Here is a 22,159-nt window from a genome sequence, read left to right as displayed (position 1 = left end):
TTAAGACTCCTTCTATGAGCAGTCACAAGGAACTCCTCAAATGCACGCATACACACACACACATACAGTATATGTGCATGCACGAACGAACACACACACACACACACACACACACACATCCTGGCAACCCATCTGCCCTTCTTTCTTTCTCTCTCTCTCACACACATACACATTCACAAACTCACGCACACATACACACATACACACACTTACTTGCACACACTCTCGCTGTCACAAACTCTGAGGAGGGCAGTGTGACCACAGTGCTTTGTTGAGTGAGGGAATGTGTTGTTGTGTGCAACAGAAGACGGAGTAGGTCAGAGGAAGTAGTGGAGTATGACCCACAGACTTCATCCTGGACATTTGCTTTTCTTTTTTCTTCAAACTTCTTGAACATAGACCTTCAGCAAGGACACAACATATTTGACGAGCACAAAGATCCTGGCTAATACCACATTTACTTCTCTGAAGGGTGTGTCATTTAATGTGGAGGTAATAGTCTTGATGACTGAGTGTGCTGACACCACCACAAGATTATTTCTTTAACTACAACTCTGCTGGAGAAAAGTTGGACTCTGGGGTAGAGCTTGAACTGGAGTGTGTTTTACTAGATTTCATTGTTTTTTTTGCTACTCTCCATATAAACTGTATATACACACTGTAATGTTGGAAAGATTAATGGTTAGTAATGGATTATTAATTTAGCCAGCTAGGGAGATTACTTGATCAGTTTGAGTTTGATTTTACCAATTTAAAAATGTTAAATTGAAAAAGCTTTTTGAATATAAATATATGTTGGTTTATTTTCTCTTGTATAACAAATATTATATTATATAAAAGTAATATTTCTGGGAAATGATTTTATAGTTTAAAAACTGAATTCACTGAGAAAATTAAACAAGGGTTAAAAGGTTTTTCTGATGTTTATCTGTTTATGTTTGGACAGGAGTCTTCATGGGGTCCACATTTGGACAATGTAGAACTGCTTTGGCCAGGTGGACCTGTCCTCACGCTGATAGTGAACCTGCATATAGTGCTGGCACAGAGTATAAAAGGAATATTTAGGACAAGAGATCTTCAGGTCAGAGTCTTGGTTATGTGCTTATATTACATCACATTTTTTTCATTTTAAACTAAAACATACTGTTACAGTTTACACTGTGCATGTAAAATCTTTGTCTTTGTGTGTTTGAAGGTATACAGTATCGAGTTCTGAATAGAGGGCATGGTATGCTCTTAGCCATTTGTCACAATGCCTGGCAAGAAAGACACCAAGAAGGACACAAAGAAGGACACAAAGAAAGGTGGAAAGCCTGAACCAGAGAAAAAAAAGGAGGAAGAAAAAAAAGGGAAGGATGACAAGAAAGCCACCAAGGATGACAAGAAAGGTGGAAAGGATGACAAGAAAGGGGGAAAGGATGATAAGAAAGGGGGAAAAAAGGGAAAAGAGGAGTCACCCAAGGGGAAGGGTGATGGAAAGAAAGGAAAAGACAAAGGGAAGGGCAAGAAAGTCGAGTCAGATGAAGAAGAGGATGAGCTTCTGAGTGATGAAGAGGATGAAGAGCTAAGTGAAGAAGATGAGGAGGATGACTCAGAATATGACAGGAAAGGGAAAGGCCGGGGAGGCAAAGCTGCTCAGGGAAAGAAAGGAGGGAGATCTAGACGTGAGGAATACTCAGATGAAGATGACGAGGAGGATGAAGATGAAGAAGAAGATGAAGAGGATGAAGATGATTATGGAAAATCCAAAAAAAAGACCAAAGACAAAGGAAAAGCTCATGCCGATGCAAAGAAGAAAAAAGGCAGAAAAAAAGAGGAAGCGCCACAGCTTCCAGTCAAGGAAATTCCAAAGAAAGGTCTGAAGAACATGTCCAGGATGTTCATGAAGTTTTCTGGTTTCAAGAGGCGCAGGAACAGTAGAAAGAAGCTGAAAAGTACATCACGCTTGTTCCTGGGTTTAGGGAAGCGGAAGTTTCGACTTGCTAAGAAGAAACGCCGAAAGTCAATGCTGAAGAACACATCTCGATTCATGATGAGGTTCAAGGCCAGCAAAAAGGGAAAAAAGGAGAAAGAGGCCAAAGAGAAAGCATCTGATGGTAAAAAGCCAACCTACATGCTGCTTCGTCTGGGAGGAAATAAAGAAGCAAACGAGAAGAAGGGGGGCTTTTTTAAAAACTTATTTCGGAAAAAGGATGGTGACGAACCTTCTGATGACTTCAAGAACAGAAGTGTGTTGCTGGGTAAGGTTGCAGCAGCAACAAACTGGTTGACCAAGCGCTTCCTGTCAACTAAAATGCGTGAAAATTCTGGACATCATGGCTGGGGGGGACGCAGAGCACATAGCCGACAAGCCAGCTCAAGGCGTTATCTCCATGGTTACCATAATAATGGTTATGAACATGGTGAGGACGTTTATGGGTATGACCAGGGATATTCAATTCAACAGAAAGGTTATGAAGATTATTATGATGGTTATGGCAACTATAGAGATGAGGTAGCTGCAGCTTATGATGGCCAGGGTCAGTTTCATTACTATGATGATGAGGCAGGGGGAGCAGACCATCAAGACCTGGGATACTATGAGGAGGATGGATTTTATGATCCAAATGCAGAATATTATGAAGGTGGTCTTCAGGAGGAGGGCATGGAAGACTACTATAACCCGTATTCATCTTCTCAGGGCTACTATAACAACCAGGATCCATATGGTTACCAGCAACAACAGGCAGTGGCAATGTATGGGGATGAGGAACTAGACTATTATGCACTTATGGGGGAGGACCATATGTATGGGGGAGCCATAGATGGATTTGTTGACCCTCAGGCTCAGGGTTATTATGATCAAAATGGTCAAGGAGTATACTACAGTGACGGACAAGGAGGTTACATCAATAATGGACTAGCAGGTTATTATGAGAACCCTTACACAACAACTATGGGAATACAAGGGGGGCTTTCACCTGACTATCAACTTAATTATAGTGATGCTGGCATTTCCTACCAAGATTACAGCTCCCAGCAGGCAATGGGATTACCATCAGGAAGCCAGCAGAACTTTGGCTTTGATGGACAGGGGATGGATCAGGTACAGGGCATGTATGGGGACCAATATCCAGACCATATAAATCAATATGGGGATGATACAGGTGGCCTTCAGGGAGGGGAGATAACATTCAGAGTTCCTAGACCTCAAGTGCGCCTATTTGGGAAAGAACGTCTGGATGTGCCCCTGCCACCTGTACCTACTTTGCCACCAGATCCAGAATTTGAAAACATGTCAGAAATCCAATACGAAGACCAGATTCCTCTTGCACCAGGTCATCCTGGTGACATTATGTTACCACATCAACAAATGGCATTGTCACCACATCAACAAATGATGTCACCACATCAACAAATTATGTCACCACATCAACAAATGATGATGTCTGCTCAAGAACAGATGATGATGTCCCCACAGATGTCACCGCAACAGGTGATGTCGCCACATCAACAAATGATGATGTCTGCTCAAGAACAGATGATGATGGCCCCACAGATAATGTCACCACAACAACAAATGACGTCACCACATCAACAAATGATGATGTCTGCTCAAGAACAGATGACGATGGCCCCACAGATAATGTCACCACAACAACAAATGGCGTCATCACATCAACAAATGATGATGTCTGCTCAAGAACAGATGATGACCCCACAGCTAATGTCACCACAACAACAGATGATGTCAGCACAGCAAGAAATGATGTTTGCACAGCAGCAGATGATGTCACCGCAAGAACAAATGATGCCACAGCAAATATTGGCACCACAGCAAATATTGGCACCACAGCAACATATATCTCCGCAGATGATTTTGCCACAGGTAAGTTTTGTATTGATTTTGTATAACTGTACTCTTTAGTCTTAGAGGGCACTGAAGGTGGGCTTGTAGCCTGATTTCTAATGTGATATTGGGTGAACCTATGGAAATGTGGGATAAATTCCTAGTGTTTCTTTTTTCACTGTCCCTACAAGAAACCAGCTTGAGGTATACAGTCTCCTAATATCATCTCAGAGCCAAAGCATCTGTAACAACTAACAATGGGTAGTGAAACTAGAGTATGAGATTTATCATTGATTTTTTATTTGAACTTAAAGGCAACATCGAATGCTTGTATATGTTAGTTATGGAGGTCTACTTACATATATTAACTTGTTTTCATGGTTAAAAACCTACTAGTCGCTGCAAACGAGCCAATCAAAATATCTCCTCACTGACGCTCTCGTCAGCCAACGACAGCTTTCCCACTGTCCTGTGATTGGCCAGGTACCTGGAAGTGACATAATACTTAGGCCAGCTCTCAGATACACAGCTCCCCCTCTGGCAGGGTGGATGCTCTGCATCTCAGCAGCTACAACGAGAGTAGTTCTTCTTCTTCTGCGGTTGAATGTACGCAACCGGATGTGCCCGGACTAGTGTCACACCAGGAGGCGCTACCGTGGTGAGAGGAGTGGTGAGGATTTCTGATGACGACATCAAATTAAGGAAGTGCCGATCCACTTCGCAGAGCCGAGGAAAACAATACATCATTATTTTCTCAGCAGTGGCTGAACTGTTGTTCTGAAACTTTAGGGTTTCATAAACGAGGAAATGACGCAGATACACACACACAAACACAGCGTTATTTGGAGCTTCCGGTCTATGTCGCCTTTAATTACTCACAATCAACATTGATGTGTGTCTACAAAAGTTTGTAGATTATTTAAACTATAGTTGACTACCTACAAGTTCACAGAATTTTCTTTTTCCATAAATCTTAATACTTATTTAGAACTACCATATTTTCACTAATATAATTTTGTTTCTGTTGTGTTGCTCCAGCAGCAGATGATGACAGATCCAATGATGATGCCACAGGGTTATGGCCCACCCATAGTCCCTACTCCAACTGCCATGATTATTAAGCAGGCAAACATGTCTCCTCTTCCTGCTCGTCGTCTGCAACCCTCTCCAACTCCATCACGACGCTCTGTCATCATGCCCTCTCCCCAGTTGCAGCGCCATCCCTCTGTCATGGCATCCCCAGTACCTTCTCCTAGGCTTGCACGGAGACCAGGTCCCTCCCCACAACCGTCCTTGAGGAATAGCTTTTTAGGTGCCCAAAGACAACCCTCTGTTATGTCCAGACAGATCTCCCCTCCTACGTCTCCCATGGTGTCCCCACTTGGCCATCGTAGAATGCCTCAGCGATCACCATCTCCTGTAGCCCGACGACCCTCCCCCCCACACTCTCCCCGTGCTTCTATTATAAGACGAAGTCCTCCACCTTCACCAAGAGCATCAATGAGGCAAAGATCTCCGCCTTCCTCACCTCGTGCTTCCATGAGGAGGCGGAGCCCCCCACCATCACCTGCTCCTGCTCATAGCCCATTTGGGGGGAGAAAGATGCATGGGTCACCCTCCCGTCCCCTTTCTCCTGGTCATGTATCTCCCCCTCATTCTCCACATTTCAGTAGAAGACCGTCTCCATCTCCTGCTCCATCTCGCCGTAGTTTATCACCTGCTGGGCGCCGTCCTGGCCCATCATCTCCCACCCTATCTCGTCGTTCAACTCGACTGCTTAGGGACCCCACTCCCTTGGCGAGGCCCAGGATGGGGGGAAATGTCCCTTTAGGTACTGTGAGACCCTCTCCTATGGGTCTGAGGGGGCGTCCAGTGCCCCCACCCACCCAGAATGTGCGTCCATTTCGTGCCTCATCTATAAGAAGCAATAGATCTTCTGTTCTCACAGTGGACTCCTCCCTTCTTTCTTCCCCTTTTCACTCTCCTCACATGGTCCACCGTGCTCCCCTTGGGAGACGAGAATCTGGCCGATATCCTCCTCGACCCATAGCTCGAGGACGTCCCCTCATGGTTCAGCAATCTATGAGAAGAATGCCTCCTGCTTCTCCACAGCCCTCTCTGAAACAAATGCCACGTCCCTCATCCCCACGCCTCTCTCCTCGACTGTCCCGTCATTCCTCCCCTCTTCTGCCTCCTCAACATGCCTATTCACTCACTCATGCACCAGAGGCCCATGTGGCTGGACTCTATTCTGATCCTCATACTGATCAGATTGTTATTCCGCCTTCACACTTTGGCCCAGAGGCCCAGGTTCTGGGCATGAGTGAGATTGCTACTGAATATATAGACCCTTATGCTCTTCAATCCCCTAACCTTTCTGGTGCTATGCAAAACCAGATCATTCGAGATGCTTCCTACATTTCCCCACTGCAGAGACCAATGTCACCTAATGTCCAGCCCATGGCCCCTTCTTCTCCTCTGCTTTCTGGAGCACTGCAGAATCAAGTTATAAGAGATGCATCTTATGCTTCTTCTTTACGAAGACCAATGTCTCCTTATGAACAGCCTATGCCCCCTTCTTCCCCTATGTTGTCTGGAGCGCTGCAGAATCAAGCTATAAGAGATGCATCTTATGCTTCTTCATTACGAAGTCCAATGTCTCCTTATGAACAGCCTATGCCCCCTTCTTCTCCTATTTTGTCTGGAGCACTGCAGAATCGCGCATTGAGAGATGCATCCTTTGTGTCTCCTCTACAAAGGCCCCAGTCCCCATATGCTCCATCTGTGCCTTCATCTCCAATGCTCTCTGGAGCCATGAGACATGGTCAGGCACTAAGACGTGTGACCACTTATGATACTCCACAGCTGCATTCACCATACGGGCCAACTGTTGTTACCCCATATGATTATATCTCTGAACCTGGCCCACCACCACTGCTCCATGAGGCTCTGCAGAACCGATCTGGCTTGCAGAATGTCTCATCTTTAAAATCACCAATGATGCTACGCCGTAATCCTTATGCACCGGCTGGACCTCAGCTTCACAGTGCATTACAGCAGAACCCTAACCTTCGACAAGCATCTTTCCAGTCACCCATGCAATTAAGGTCGCCTTATGGGCCTCCACCACCATCTTCACCAATGTTAGGAAATGCCCTGCAAAACTCACAGCTGATGCAGGCATCATACCGGCTGCCAGAAGGAACCTTGATGTCACCATATGGCAATTCACGTTCCTCCCCTATGCTTGGCCACGCCTTGCAAAACCAACAAATCCGTGGAGCCTCATACACGTTGCCTGATGGATCAGTGATCAGGGTATGTATCAAAGAATTACATTACATTATAGAATGTAATACTAAGTATGTGACCTTGTGTTGATACAGTACATTATAACCTCCTATGTCATTCTACACTTTTACCTACACAGGATCCACGTGTGCCCATGTCTCCTAGTCTTTCCAGAGCCCTTCAGAATCAGGATCTCAAAAGTGCATCATATACTCTCCCTGATGGCACCATTATAGACCCTAGACAGCAAGTAATCTATTACATTTGATTCTTACTTTAATAGAACTCACATTTTATTTAAATGTTGTTAAAATAACAGTTATATTTGCTGATATTTATTATGTCTATGTGTGCAGCATACAATATCTCCAAACCTTGCAAAGGCCTTAGCCAACCCAGCTTTGCGTGAAGCCTCCTACTCTCTTCCTGACGGGACCATTGTGATAGACCCCAAGAAACCCAAGTCCCCAAACCTGACAGCAGCACTTCAGAACCCTTACCTGAAAAGTGCGTCATACTCTCTGCCAGATGGCACTATCATAATCGATCCACGGAAACCTCTCTCTCCAAACCTTTCCAGTGCCCTTCAAAACTCCTCCCTGCGAGACTCATCCTTCACATTACCAGGAGGAATCCGTGACCCCAATATACCTCTGTCACCAGATCTGACTAAGGTTAGATATGTAGTATGCGTATATGTATAAGATATGTTCTTTAAATTGGTGTAGCTCTTTGCATTTTACTGATAAAAATTGGTAAGCAAACATAATAAGCATTTGCAATCTTTCTGTTGGCTTTTGTTAAACTAATGCTTGACTAAAACCCCCTCTTATATTATTTAGGCCCTCGGTAACCCTGCGTTAAAAGGAGCTTCATACACCCTCCCAGATGGAACTATTATAGTTGACCCAAGAAAACCAAAGAGCCCCAGTCTAACAGCTGCCCTGCAAAACCCCCATCTAAGAGGTGTGTCATATACCCTGTCTGATGGAACCATCATCATTGATCCATGGAAACCAGTTGGTCCTGACCTGTCTCAGGTGTGTACCTGTTTGATAATTTAACTTTGCTGCAGTACGTGGTCTTTATTGACTGTTACCATGATTGTTCAAAAGCCAAGAATCAAATAATTAAATGGCAATAATTTGAATACTTTAACGAAATGTGATTGTAACTTTGAATTACCTGCAGGCTCTTTTGAATAATGCTCTTCGAAACGCATCATACCAGCTCCCTGATGGTTCTAGCCTAATTATTCCTGGCCAGAAACCCAACCTTTCATCTGCTCTGAGGCAGAATCAGACTCTTCGTTCTGCAGGACTTTACCGTCTGTCAGAAAACTCAGGACTGTCAGGCATACCTCAACCCACCCCTCCCAACCTCATGTCTGCGATGAGGAATGAAGAACTCCGTAGTGTCAGTTACAGGTAAGCAACTACGGTATGCTATTAATGGAAACTAGGACAGAGAAAGACTAGAAAGAGAAAACTATGTAATGTTGAACACTTTGTGTGGTTAACTGTGGTAAATACATGAAATTGAAATATAGTACTGATAAATATAGTAGTATATTTGTACATCAGCATATATGCACAAATATATCATGATGACTATTGTTAATGATAAGCCTATTTTATCACATTAACTATGAATGGAAATGGAATGGAAAGGAAACATAGAATGAAAGCTGTACATTTATTTCCAGTAGGACAGAACACTCAGATCACTTCAACCACTCAACAGCACACTTAAATGTTTACTTGCAATTAGCTGCAGATTGTTTTATTTTTCATATGTTTACCCATCCATTCTCTCATTCAGCCCATGATGACTCAGTTCAGAAGTCATTGGTGTCAATCATATTTCCTTGTTCTATGAATGAAGTAGCACCAAGACAAATCATTTAGCCTGGAGCAGCGGGTTCTTTTCCATCATAAAATACAAGTTTACCTCTTGACCTCCTCTAAAGGTTCTTGGTACCCTGAGGGCCTGTGATGGAATTTGTTTAAAAGTCACAAATATTGCCATTCATATCACAATGGTATAGGATTGTATTAAAAGAACTTGTCTGACTGTAGGGCAGCTGTGAGTCAGCAGTTCATCTTCTAACAAGAAGGTGGGGGTTTGATCTCCAGCTCTTCTAATCTCTATGACGATGTGTCCCTGTACAACACACCTAACCCCAAATTGATGATGACTGATGGCTATGCCAGCAGCATGTGAAAAGGTGTGAATTACAGTCATGTGAAAAAATTAGGACACCCCATAAAATATTCAGTTATTCATTAAGAAATGTTCACATTTCAATGTCTAATCTTGTTTTTATTTATCTCTGGAAAAGAAAGTGATATAATTGCAGGTAAACAGCAAAAAATAACATTGTTTTACTCATTAAACAAAAGACATCAACATAAATGCATATTCTAACTGAGGAAAAAGTTAGGACACCCTACCCCCTAATACCTAGTGTTACCCCCTAACTTCAGTGAGACGCTTCTTGTAACCCTCTACCAGTCTCTGACATCGGTCTGAGGAAAGTTTGCCCCACTCCTCAATGCAGAATGCTTTAACCTGTGTGACGTTTGAGGGGTTTCTTGCATGTACAGCCCGTTTCAGGTCACCCCACAGCATCTCAATGGGATTAAGATCTGGGCTTTGACTGGGCCATTCCAGGACTCTCCATTTTTTAGTATTCAGCCAGTCCTTTGTGGATTTACTGGTATGTTTAGGGTCATTGTCATCTTGCAGGGTCCAGTTCCGCTTTAGCTTTTCTTACAGATGGTCTCACAAGTTGCTCAAGCACCCTCTGATACACTCCCCAAACCATGACACTTCCACCTCCATGCTTCACAGTTGGTATGAGGTTCTTTTCCAGGAACGTTGTATTTGGTGTGCACCAAACATGTCCTCTGTTCTGTTGTCCAAATAATTAAATTTTAGACTCATCTGTCCAAAGGACATTATTCCAGAAGTCCTGTTCTTTGTCTACGTTCTCTCTGGCAAACTTCAGTCTGGCCTTAATGTTTCTCTTGGAGAGTAAAGGTTTCCTCCTTGCACACCTCCCGTGAAAATTAAACTTGTGCAGTCTCTTTCTGATTGTAGAAGCATGCACTTTCACATCAACAGTCGCCAGACCCTGCTGTAGGTCCCATGATGACATTTTAGGAGTTTTGGAGACTTCTTTTAGCATCTTGCGGTCTGCTCTCGGGGTGAACTTGCTTGGACAGCCAGACCTGGGCATGTTGGCAGTTGTTTTGAATGTCCTCCACTTGTACACTATTTTCCGGACAGTGGAATGGCTGATTTCAAACTCTTTTGAGATCTTTTTAAATCCCTTACCAGACTCATATGTTGCAACAATCTTCTTTCTGAAGGCCTCAGACAGGTCTTTCGATCTCACAATGGTGTTCACGCTCACGTCAACAGTCAGGAGCACACCAAACTGAATGTCTGAGGTTTAAATAGGGCAAGCCTCCTTCAAAATGTTGAGTAACAATGTTCTAATCATGTGCACTTGATGTGATACACCTGTGTGTGATATCAGCCATTTTAACTGGGAAAAATGTGGGGGTGTCCTAATTTATTCCTCATCAGAAATTGCATGTTTATTTTATTACGTTTTACAGAAAGTTTTAAACTGTATGAATGCACTGTATGAATGTGCGTAAAAGGGTGTGAATAGGTGAAGGGCTAAACTGTAGTGTAAAGAGCTTTGAGTGATCATCAAGAGTAGATAAGCACTAAAGTAATACAAAAACCTTTGTCAGTGTTATTTAACCCTGTGTCACATGTTTTTATTTATGAGAACCACTGTTTGCCCCACAGGCTGCCTGATAAGTCTCCACTCACACGTCGGTTCCACAACCCCAAGCTGTCTGATGCCATCCAAAACCAGCATCTCCGCTATGCCTCATACAGGGTGCCAACAGGCCTGCAGGGTGAGGATAACTGCTACGCTGTGGTGCCCCCCTACGGGCCTCGCTCAGGCCACTGGGCCAGGAATGCCCGAGGAGGAGGAGGTGAAGGAGGGGAGGATTTTTGGGCAGCTGAGAAGGTTTTACCTCATGGAACAGTCCAGAATCTGACAAAGTGGTCCATGTACAGAGAGGATGGCGTGTTAGAAGGATACTATCCCACATCCCATTTTGTTGATGGACCTCATGACCCAGACTGGACTCCTGACAGAGATAGAGCACCTGGTCAAAACTGGTATGACAAGGTAACTACAGTGGGGGTTTTTTTTTATACATAATCTTTATTGACAGCTGATTTTTGGAATAGAAATTGGAATAGAAATGAGTGTCATCTAGTCATTAAATATGCTGTAACTTTCCCAGATAAATATTTTCCAGAGTTCACAAGCACAAACATTCAGCATGTTTCACTTCAAGTGAGTGTCAAGCAGTGACCATATGCTTCCAGCTTTGACAATGTTGCATGACAGAGTTGAAACATTTTCTTACTGTTATTTGTGTGTGTCCAGATCTACTCTATCCTAAGCATGCCCACAGCAGGCCACAGGGTGAAACGCTGGGCCGAGGGAATGGAGGACATGACACAGCTGCCGTAAGCACAACCCAGTATTTGCAAACAGCCTCACAGCTCTTTCAATCATGTCACACATGCTCTTTATCTATTTATTTGCTGTACTGTTGAGCAGTTCATTTCAGTGCATATCCATTTAGTTTCTGCAAGCAACGATTTACAGTGTGTGCTTGTCCTAGTCTGCCTACAGGCTTTGAAAATCCTTGAAAAGTTTGGGAGTATGGAGTGAAATTTTGTTAAGTATGTCGTTTTTTTTTTTTTATTAAAATGCAAGTCTCAAGTAGATCTCTGTCCATCGATTTTCACTGTAGAAACCTTGAATTAAATATTTGTGTTTCTTTATCATTTATTAGTAAGAATTACTTCCGCAGTTGTTCTTTGACATGCTCATCAAGTATAAGCTTTATGATTTTGATGACACATAATTTTACCAGTTTTCACAGAAAAAAAAGTAATTTAATGTCATTGAGGGTTAATTCATTTTGGTTCTCAAGAGTGTGTTTAATTTCCTCTGTGTTTGACTTCAGTGAGCTGAATGAGACCACAGTTCTGATGAACCTGAAGAAGCGCTACGACCAGGAACTTGTCTATGTATGCCCAATTTCTAATATGCTAATCAAATGTCATTGACATTGTCACCTATTGTACATCAACTCATGCACTCTCCATTCCCCTTGTGTCTCTCTGTCTTTTGTGATCTCACAGACCTACATAGGCAGCATCCTCGTGTCTGTGAATCCATACAAGTTGCTCAACACTTACGGCACAGACATGGTGCTTCAGTATGAAGGCCACGGCCTGGGTGAAAATCCTCCGTAAGATCTGTGTGTGTGTGTGTGTGTGTGACAAGTAATTAATTGCATGATTTGGTGATAAATCTTTTTGCCCAGTGAAATTATTATGTTATGTCTTACATGCACGGAAAGTCCCTTTAACATGAGTTTCAAGGTGAAGACATGGTTTAAGTTTGCGTTTAAGCAGGTAGTAGAACTTTTTGAGGGTTCTTTAACTTCTTTAAGTACCTTTCCAGTAGGAAAAAATGACAATAATCAGGTCCTCTACAAGTCCTCATGGGAACTATGTTGTTGTTTTTGATGTAATCATTCCGCCTCTGCATGTATGCTGCGTCCTTCAACTGAAAATGTGCTTTGTCAAGGAATACTATTAGACCCGATTGAGGGAGAATTTGTGCGTATGCACCGGCAGTGATGGGGCACTCGGAGAGTTAAGAGATGATTTTATCCCATCAAACAGCTGAATCGCCAGGTTTTTTTCCACCAGTAGAAGTCACTTCTGAAACTTTTTAAGGACACTGCTTTATGTTTTCACTCATTCTCCAACTTGTTTGCACCCGTCTCACTTTAGTAGGCAATTGCTCATGTCCGAGCAGTAGTTTCTGTGATGGTTCCATTTGACCTCAACTGCCTCCGCTCTGCTGTACTGATGAGCTGATAGGCTTAATCAGCATTGTGTGAACTCATTTGACAGTGGTTTCAATATCACATACATTTGTTTAAAGTTAAAAGTTACACACTACAGCTTTAAGTTAAGCCCAAAGTTCGGCAGTAAATGCTTATGGTTAAGGTTTAAAATGAATGGAAGTTGAATGTAGTATCCTGACAAGGACAACTGGACAAACTTGTGAGGAATAACTTTCTCGAAATTATTTAAATTTTGCAAGATTTCCTTACTTTCCATGGACTGCTGCAACCACTTGAATATTAGTTTTATATTATTTGGGCTAACACTACCTGTTTTTTTCAAAAAGAAAGAAAGAAAAGTACATGAATATTTTAAAGTCCTTTTTCTCATTAAATGAACAAATCCAGACTGAGCAGCATTGGAAGATTTATGAGCTCCCCGAGTGCTTTCTACCTCTGAACACAGAAGATAAACTTAACTCTCTAACCTTTAACTGAAACCTTCGTTCCTGTGATTATACTGTTGGACTACATCTGTCTACATGTGTCGTAAGCTCTGCTCTGCGGTACAGCAAGGTGGTAAACAGAGGTGTAAATGCCAGCACTCTCAGGTGTTATAGTAAGAGGCTCCTATTTCACTGCTGTGGATCGGTTGCCAAGGGATGGTTAGGGTTTGGTTATGGATTTCACCAGCACTTCACATCCATACACACAGCACAGCATTCATTGTGAGGACACTCATGGACATAATGCATAAAAAGCCATTTTAAGAATTGACTGAATGTGAGGACCAGCCAAATGTCCACACTCCCTATGGTTCATACGTTTGTCAGTCCTCACAAAGATACCCATACAAGAACACACACAGGTTGCATTTCTTAATTAAAAATGTCTCATTGTGTTTCAGTCATCTTTTTGCCATTGCTAATATCGCATATACCACCATGATGGATGCCAAAAAGGACCAGTGTGTTGTGATCAGGTAGGAAAGTTTTCCTAATTTCTTTCATTTGTATGGATAAGGCCTTGCATTTCCAGCACAAGCAAACAAACAGCAGAGGGAGGAAAACTAAAAAGCAGTGAAATGCAGTTTGACCTTCTTTTTGCTCCAGTTTAATTTTCTTTCCCTTTTTATTTCTATGTTCACAAGTTACTGTTTTAATGAATAATAATGTTTTTGTTACAGTGGAGAAAGTGGGTCAGGAAAGACCGAAGCTACAAAACTGATCCTGCGTTACCTGACAGCCATACATCATAAACGCAACATCTCACAACAGGTGAGATACAAGTTATTTTATGAACTGTTTGTGTAAATACAAAAACCATTAACTTTTAATCACATTTTTATGTGTTTTTATTTTCGTCTTGCATGTTTTCTGCCACTTCAACATCAGATAGAGGTAAAGTGTGCCTTTTTTTTGTTTAGCCCTCATAACAAACTATCAAAGGTAACCGTGGTAACTTCTTGTCTTCGGTAATTGGTCAGATCCTGGAGGCCATGCCCCTGTTGGAGTCCTTTGGGAATGCCAAAACAGTGCGCAATGACAACTCTTCACGCTTTGGCAAATACACACAGATCTTCATGGAGGAGTGAGTCATTCTAACAAGAAGTCAAATCTTCATTTATAAAGATTCCTCCTTTATAAATCAGAATTACAGAGTTACCAAATGGAAAAAAAAGGAGAAATATTTTTAAGGCTGACTATTGTCATTGTCATAATTTGTAATGCATGATATGCACTGGAACAATGAAGGTGTTTGTTTTTTTTCTTTTCATTGTTGTTTTCACTCGGAAAATTGTGAAAGTCAAGTTTTCATATCTTTTAATGCCATGTATCACACTACTAATGACTCTCAGAATGCTTTTGCGATGATTATGAAATGCATAGATTTTCTGCTGTGTCTCTAAGATAAACACACATTTGTGTAGTAGTAGTGTATACACACACACACACGACTGAGTGCAGAATTTACTAACACGTCTTAGTTACTCAGCTAATCCTCTGTTGGAACTGTGACAGAGACCTGAATACATTACACATTCATGACCTGTTAACTCAGACGGCTCTGTGTGTGTGTCTGTGCATATGCGTGCGTGTCATTTAACAGTGGTGTAATCAGCGGTGCCATAACGTCTCAGTACCTGTTGGAGAAGTCCCGCATTGTCTTTCAGGTGAAAACAAACAAACACACACACACATAGTAGATCAGGTGGAATCCTCTTACATCTGAGTCACCGTGAGAAAGAGGACATTGTAGAAGCTGACTGCATGAGTGTTATCAAACATGTTGTCTATCTCCCACCACAGAGATTTTCTAATTGTGTGTGTGTGTGTGCGTGCGTGTGTGAATATCTGTGGTGATTTTAATTTGTGTTTGCATTTTGTCCTTGTGTGCGTTCAACCACAGGCCAAATCGGAGAGGAACTACCACATCTTCTATGAGATGTTGGCTGGTCTTCCTCCTCATGAGAAGAGCTCACTGTATCTGCAGGAGGCTGAGACTTACTACTATCTGAATCAGGTGCTTGTACAAAAGAAGCTACACACACACACACACACAGGGTACATAAGGAGTGGTCACTGTAATCAATTTCACAGTCACATTAACAAATGAGATGTCAGTTTTTTTAAATTGTAACATTTATTCTACAGTGTGATTAACAGCACGATCATTAAAGTTGTTGTTTCACAGAAATTCATATCAGGTAACAACTGCAGGCGGTTCTTAGCATGTTAGGTAGTTTTTTGAGCGATGCCAGGCACACATGTCTTTTCCACTTCCACTTCACAGTCCGATTTTTAAGTCGTATAAGCAATACATATAACAGGAGGATTAAAAGAAGTTACAGACAAAATAAAGACATTATCAGGTTGGGTTGTTTTATGTGAGTTTTTTTTTTTAAGCTGTAGAGAAAAAAATAAATAATACATAAATAAATGGATAAAGATGAAGAAAAAAAGACTCCTTGTTTTAGATACAAATTAAACTAAAAATTATTTCAAAGTGCACGTAAAGCAACAACAAATATCCTCTCTGACTGACTTGATACTCCACAGGAAACTATGTCACAGTTCAATTAAAAAAAGTCTCTAAAATTAGGTTTCCTATCATGTGCGTGTGTGAATACTTGTATATGTTACGGCTTATATGTTAACTTTTCTGGCATAAACACTGACCTTGTCAGGATCAGTAGTCCTTATGGAGACCAAAACCTGGTCCTAATGAGGCAGAACCTAATTAAACTCACTGTTAAATTAGAGCAGTGGTTTAAATGGGCTCAGGGTGAGAATGTTGTTGCTGATAAGAGGGTGTGTCTCTCTCTGTGTGTGTACCTGTATTTATATTTTTGAGAGGCCCAAAACATTTTTCAAAAACCTATCTTTGTGGGGTACGACGGAGTATTAGGGAAAAAAATTCACAGACTTCGAGAATAAAGTCTTAATTTACAAATTAATATTTTTGTAAATTTATAAACTTACAAAAATAAAGTCGCAACATTCTAACCTGTTGTTTTAGAAGAGGAGAGTTGGACTTGGAGGAAATCGCTGCTTTTGTGGAGGGGGAAATAGCTGAAACTTGTCGACTGCAGGGTTATCGTGGATGCATCAGCAGGCCATTCAGAGGAGACATACGGATTCATACGATAAACCACAAAACCAGTCCCCCCTCCACAAAAGCAGCGATTTCCTCCAAGTCCGCCTGGTTCTTTCTGTGTAAAAGATGCATTTTCTTGTATATACTTTTTATAGTCGTGATACTGACAATGTGATGCTGATGTGCCAGATTAAGTATCTCCTTGTTTGTAAAGTACAATTCCACCAGATGCTCCACAGCCCTCATTTTAACAATTCTCCTCTTCTAAAACAACAGGTTCTTTATTCACGTAAATTTAGACTTTATTCATGTAAATTTACAACTCTATTCTCGTAAATTAACAACTTTAATCTCGTAAATTAACAACTTTAATCTCGTAAATTAAGACTTTATTCCCCAAGTCTTTGAAAAAAAAAATCTCAATGTGCCCCTAATACACAAGTTTTTCCTTGTGGTGACATTTTCTCTGGGCCTTTTCAGGATTAAGACTTGGTTTTAGGGTTAGGGTAAAGGTTAAGGTTAGGCACTTAATTGTGATGGTTAAGGTTAGGGTAAGGGGCTAGGGAATGTTTTATGTCTATGATGTATCCTCACTAAGATATAAAAACAGGTGTGTGTGTGTGTGTGTTTGTTTACAGGGAGGAGACTGTACCATAGAGGGTAAGGATGATGGGGAGGACTTCAGGCGTCTTCTGAACGCTATGGACATCCTGTGTTTCACCCCAGAGGAGCAAAATGGCATCTACAGACTGTTGTCCTCTGTCCTTCATCTGGGCAACGTCTACTTCCAGCCACACCAGGTCTGTCTCTGTCTCTCACACACATGCACGCAAACACACACGTTAATTGATTTAAAATGAGAATGGTAATGATGTTGATCGATGATGGTCATGTGTTTGAATCTGTGTGTGTGTGTTTACAGGCTGAGGGTCAGGAGGCCGTGTCAGTGGTGAGTGCACAGGAGATCAGGGTTGTCGCTGAGTTGCTGCAGGTCTCGCCTGACGGCCTGCAGAAGTCCATCACCTTCAAACTGACAGTGAGGGAAACACACTTTACATAAGAGTGATTAATATATTACAGGAATAAGGAATTGTATTACAACAGTTAAAGAGATGTTATTTGATAACAGATGTGTGTGTGACTCCTAGGACACAGTGCGAGAGAAGATCTACTCTCCGCTCACGGTGGAAAGTGCTGTGGATGCCAGGTGAATTTAAGCCCGAGTGCATCTCTTCTGCTGAGATCAACCTGAATTAAAAGCCACTCTGAAAGTCTTTCATGAGATTGTTTAGTTTTCTTTGTTTTTTTTACTCCTTGCTTGAGCGGCACCTGTAGACAACTACAGAAATTGTACAATCTTTGGCGGAGGCATGTGAGGACAAAGGACGATTTTCAAACGTCCTCTGTTTCCATAGGAACCGGGTTTTCTGTTTCCATAGTAACCTTATTGTATGTGTGTTCTTCATAGAGATGCTGTTGCCAAGATCCTGTATTCGCTACTGTTTAGTTGGCTGACAGAGCGCGTCAATGGACGGGTCTACCCTCGCAACGAAGCCCTCTCCATCTCCATCCTGGACATATATGGATTTGAGGTCAGACTGAAATGCCATCTCGCTCAATAACATCAATAACACTGAGGCGTCAGAGCTGACCTGTGTTTAATAACTCATCATGCCCCCAACATCTTTTCTCTGTGTCTTTCAGGAGCTACAGGTGAACAGCTTTGAGCAGTTGTGCATCAACTACGCCAATGAAACTTTGCAGTTTTTCTTTAACAGAGTCATCTTCCAGGAGGAGCAGGTCAGCAAAAATAACTAACCCTTTTTACACCACACGTACTTAATTATTGGGTGATTTATGTATCAAAATACTGTATATTCAGAATAAATTCAAATACAGTTGTTCAGCATTCTGACCATGAACTTTATATACATATGTCAGATAGTTTTTAATCTTTTTAAACCAGCCAGAGAAAGCAGACAGCAGAGCGTTGAGATGAAGGAAAGGTCATTACAAGCAGCGGTTTATCCCTTTAGTCAAGATTAATTTCATTCAGAGCTCAGCTAAGAGTAAGCAGCTTCAGTAAGTCTAAATACGTCTGTTTCTGTCGCTCAGCATTCAATTATTTGTAAAATCTAGACAAATTAGTGCTGTGGGGAGAAGCTGTGCACTCTATATAAAAGAAGATGCCTCTTATTCATAACCTGCCATGTGAGCAGTTACAGGTCGGACTTTGTGAGTAACCTGATGTCTCTTGGTAACATGTTTTCTTGTGTTGAAATGTGGTTTGCATTTCTAGAACAGTTTGACATGTGCCTGCTTAATGGTTCATATAATATGCTGTTAGATGTTTGGTAGTTTGTATCAACAGAAAGTCTTATTACTGGTTTCAGTGTGAATACCTGAGAAGTTGGTGTGCAGACACATGGTGTTGCTCTCAGATAAACAGTGGTTTATAAACCAAAACTTGCCACAAACAACAGATTTCCCTCACCACAAATGTCACAAGCTGCAGTTTATGGTGTGGAATCAGTTTCCAGTTTAGAAATGCCATCAACTCTGTTTCTGACAAGACTTTCAGAGTCGACTTTAAGATGGGAGTTAATCAGAGTAGTTGTCAGTGATCGCTGTGCTCCCAGACGATTTAATAAAAAAATCTGGGAGTCTGGGACTCTGACAACGAGAGCAAGACTGGGTGAGAGAATACACATTTTTACACATTTTGATGTATCAATTGCCTCTGTAGGTTGGAAACTGTGGGAATTACAAGGGATATTTTCTAGGGTAGGATTTCATAATAAGTTTGAATGGCTTCACCGAAATGTCCTGACCTGTAGACATATGGTCTAAAAGACCAAATGAGCACTTACGCACTGAGGATCTCAACATCTCTGACTCTCAGAACCAAAGATTTACTTCATTTCAGAGAAGCTTCAATGAAATCAGAAGGACACTGTGATTGTGGACAGTGGAGTTGTAAGAGCTTAACCTGATGAACGTCTGTGCTGCGTGTGTAGGAGGAGTACATGCGGGAGCAGATCGAGTGGCAGCAGCAACCTTTCAGCCTCAACCAAGCCTGCCTGGACCTCATTGCTGCTAAGCCTCATGGGATACTTCGCATACTGGACGACCAGTGCGGTTTCCCTCAGGTATTACCATTAAATTCAGAAATGATGTAAATGCACGGCGCACACATAAGACTCCTGTGGAAGTTAAAGGGAAAGTTGAGGGGGCTTTTTCCTACGTGAAGCTCTATGAAGTGTTGACACATTATCAGCACTGACCTCACTGAGCACACAGCTGTCATATTTACATGGCTGCCAGCAGGGACGGAAAGAAAAACAGATTTTAACCACATTAAGAAAAGGCTCATTGAAATTCCCCTCACCAATGTCCATAGACAAAAATCTGCAATTTTACATCGTAGCACACAAGATTTATTAATATCCACTGCTGCCTCTAGTGAAGGATAGTGTGTGTGGTTTACAGTCTTTATTTTCCTGCTGAAAAGTCTGTCGCATGGTTAGATAAATTTAAGACAGACGTCTCAAACTTGCTGCCCACAGGCCATATGCACAGGCCTCATGATATACGATACAATACAATACAACTTTATTATCCGTTTCCACTGAAACTCATTTTGCAGTTCATAGGACGCTCTGCTACAAAATACAAATACAAAACAAATCATACAGATACAGTTTAGACATAAAGTACACACACGGACAACAGTCAGTTGTAAAATACAATCATTTTAAACTATGAAGCCATTTCAAGAAATTGTAACAATTTTATTCTCCAACTGTGTAACAATGACACTGCTCCCATAAACTCTAACCCAAAACATGACTCAGCTAAAATTTTGGATGGTATAGGATTGGATTTACCTCTTTCTGATATCAGATTTAGTGATTTTATCACACTATTAAATGTATTACTTGGCAAAAAAATAATAATAATTTATATTCACATCTTGAACACATATGATGTCATTTCTTATTTTAGTTGTATATTGTTTTTTCTTCTCTTTTTTATATAAAAAAAATGTATGCTTAGTGTATTGTCCACTGACACACGGTAAAAGAGCTGCAGATTTTATAATATTTTGTCTTCTTTCTGCTCCTTTTTTTTGATATTGGTATTTACGTTAGAAAAAGATTTGTTTTATATGTTTAATTTTGATAAAAAATACTTAACTTAATAAGTAACTAATAATAACTTAATAAGAAATAAACTTGACAAACAAATATCACATTCAACTTTAATTGCACACACACATACATAGACTACACATATATACAGAAGGTGTTATTAATATGTCTTTTATTATTGCAAACTGTACATCAACCACAATTAAAACAAACACCTTTACTTTCAAATGATGTGAATGGGTATATTGGCTTATTATTTCAGCCCCTGCTGAACCATTTTTTTAAACCAGTCCACTCTTGACCAAACTAGATGCTCTTTGGCTGTTTGAGTTTGTTACTCGCTGTTCCTGAAGATACAATAATTTGGATGATTTGTGTTAATTGGCTAAAATAAAAGCTTTTCTTCCTGTCTCTTTTGGCAGCCATGTCATCAGTGAGAGTGAGTGTCCAGGTCTCCTGCTGGTTTATGGCTCGACAACGTCAGTGTTGATAATGTGCCAATAGCTCACTCATTCAACCGCACTTCAAAAAAAGCTGAAATGTCCCTTTAAATTAAGTTAGACTACAATATGAGAAAGTTTTCAAATCGTTTGTGATTTAATTATTGTGAAAAAAAAACAAAAAAAACAGCAGCCAATTCATGGTATAAATACTTGATGCCTCCGTTTTCAGGTAAAAGAAACATCACCCAGATTGGATTTCTCATAAAGACGGAGACTAAAGCATATTATAGCCAGTTCAGATCAATACACAACTATCCCCCACACAACACACATAATTGCCTACCTGCTTTAATCATTATTCCTGCGGCTCCTAATGTAACAAGCTGACTGAGATTTTATTGAGATAAATGCATTATAGAGCGTCTCCGATGCTCAAAGTGAAAAATGAACACCGTGTTACACGAGTAACTGACTGAGGCAATCAGCTCCATGCGCACAGGCAACATGTGTTTTTTTTGCTGTACACATTTGCTTTCCATGGCTGGCCAAGCATTAACTGTCTCTAATCATTGCTAGGCAACAGACCACACCTTCCTTCAGAAGTGCCACTATCACCATGGAAACAACCCGCTGTATGCCAGGCCAAAGATGCCACTGCCAGAGTTCACCCTCAAACACTACGCAGGGAAGGTCACCTATCAGGTACATTTTTTTTTCTTTCACTAAAACATTTGAAGCGTTTCACTCCACCTTAAATGACCTTTGATTGATCAGTGCTTGTGTTCATAAAATTGTTGCTGCGTTCACAACTCCCTGCTCTTTAGCTGTCATCTTATTTGCACTTTTAAACCACTCTTTTCTTTTATTTTATTGTTTGTAATC

General features: G+C 41.3%; 1 protein-coding gene across 1 annotated transcript in view; it reads left to right on the top strand.

Annotated features, from left to right (window-relative positions):
• The first annotated feature begins 1,237 nt into the window (after positions 1-1,237).
• Positions 1,238-22,159, top strand: part of myo15ab (myosin XVAb) — a 59,274-nt gene continuing 38,352 nt past the window's right edge. The window contains exons 1-24 of the mRNA XM_044027581.1: positions 1,238-3,868; positions 4,868-6,103; positions 6,395-7,147; positions 7,260-7,370; positions 7,477-7,794; positions 7,963-8,160; positions 8,312-8,547; positions 10,946-11,339; positions 11,604-11,686; positions 12,193-12,256; positions 12,371-12,480; positions 13,994-14,068; positions 14,273-14,363; positions 14,481-14,486; positions 14,573-14,676; positions 15,196-15,259; positions 15,496-15,609; positions 17,322-17,483; positions 17,606-17,719; positions 17,832-17,890; positions 18,152-18,275; positions 18,388-18,483; positions 19,701-19,832; positions 21,854-21,979. Coding sequence (XP_043883516.1) covers positions 1,253-3,868; positions 4,868-6,103; positions 6,395-7,147; positions 7,260-7,370; positions 7,477-7,794; positions 7,963-8,160; positions 8,312-8,547; positions 10,946-11,339; positions 11,604-11,686; positions 12,193-12,256; positions 12,371-12,480; positions 13,994-14,068; positions 14,273-14,363; positions 14,481-14,486; positions 14,573-14,676; positions 15,196-15,259; positions 15,496-15,609; positions 17,322-17,483; positions 17,606-17,719; positions 17,832-17,890; positions 18,152-18,275; positions 18,388-18,483; positions 19,701-19,832; positions 21,854-21,979 — 7,386 coding nt within the window. The 5' untranslated portion in view covers positions 1,238-1,252. The remainder of the gene's footprint in view (positions 3,869-4,867; positions 6,104-6,394; positions 7,148-7,259; positions 7,371-7,476; positions 7,795-7,962; positions 8,161-8,311; positions 8,548-10,945; positions 11,340-11,603; positions 11,687-12,192; positions 12,257-12,370; positions 12,481-13,993; positions 14,069-14,272; positions 14,364-14,480; positions 14,487-14,572; positions 14,677-15,195; positions 15,260-15,495; positions 15,610-17,321; positions 17,484-17,605; positions 17,720-17,831; positions 17,891-18,151; positions 18,276-18,387; positions 18,484-19,700; positions 19,833-21,853; positions 21,980-22,159) is intronic.

Source organism: Solea senegalensis, linkage group LG6 (assembly GCF_019176455.1).
Source record: "Solea senegalensis isolate Sse05_10M linkage group LG6, IFAPA_SoseM_1, whole genome shotgun sequence".
Classification (NCBI taxonomy): domain Eukaryota; kingdom Metazoa; phylum Chordata; class Actinopteri; order Pleuronectiformes; family Soleidae; genus Solea; species Solea senegalensis.
The sequence above is the reverse complement of the archived record's forward strand: the minus strand, read 5'-3'. Positions and strand labels throughout refer to the sequence as shown.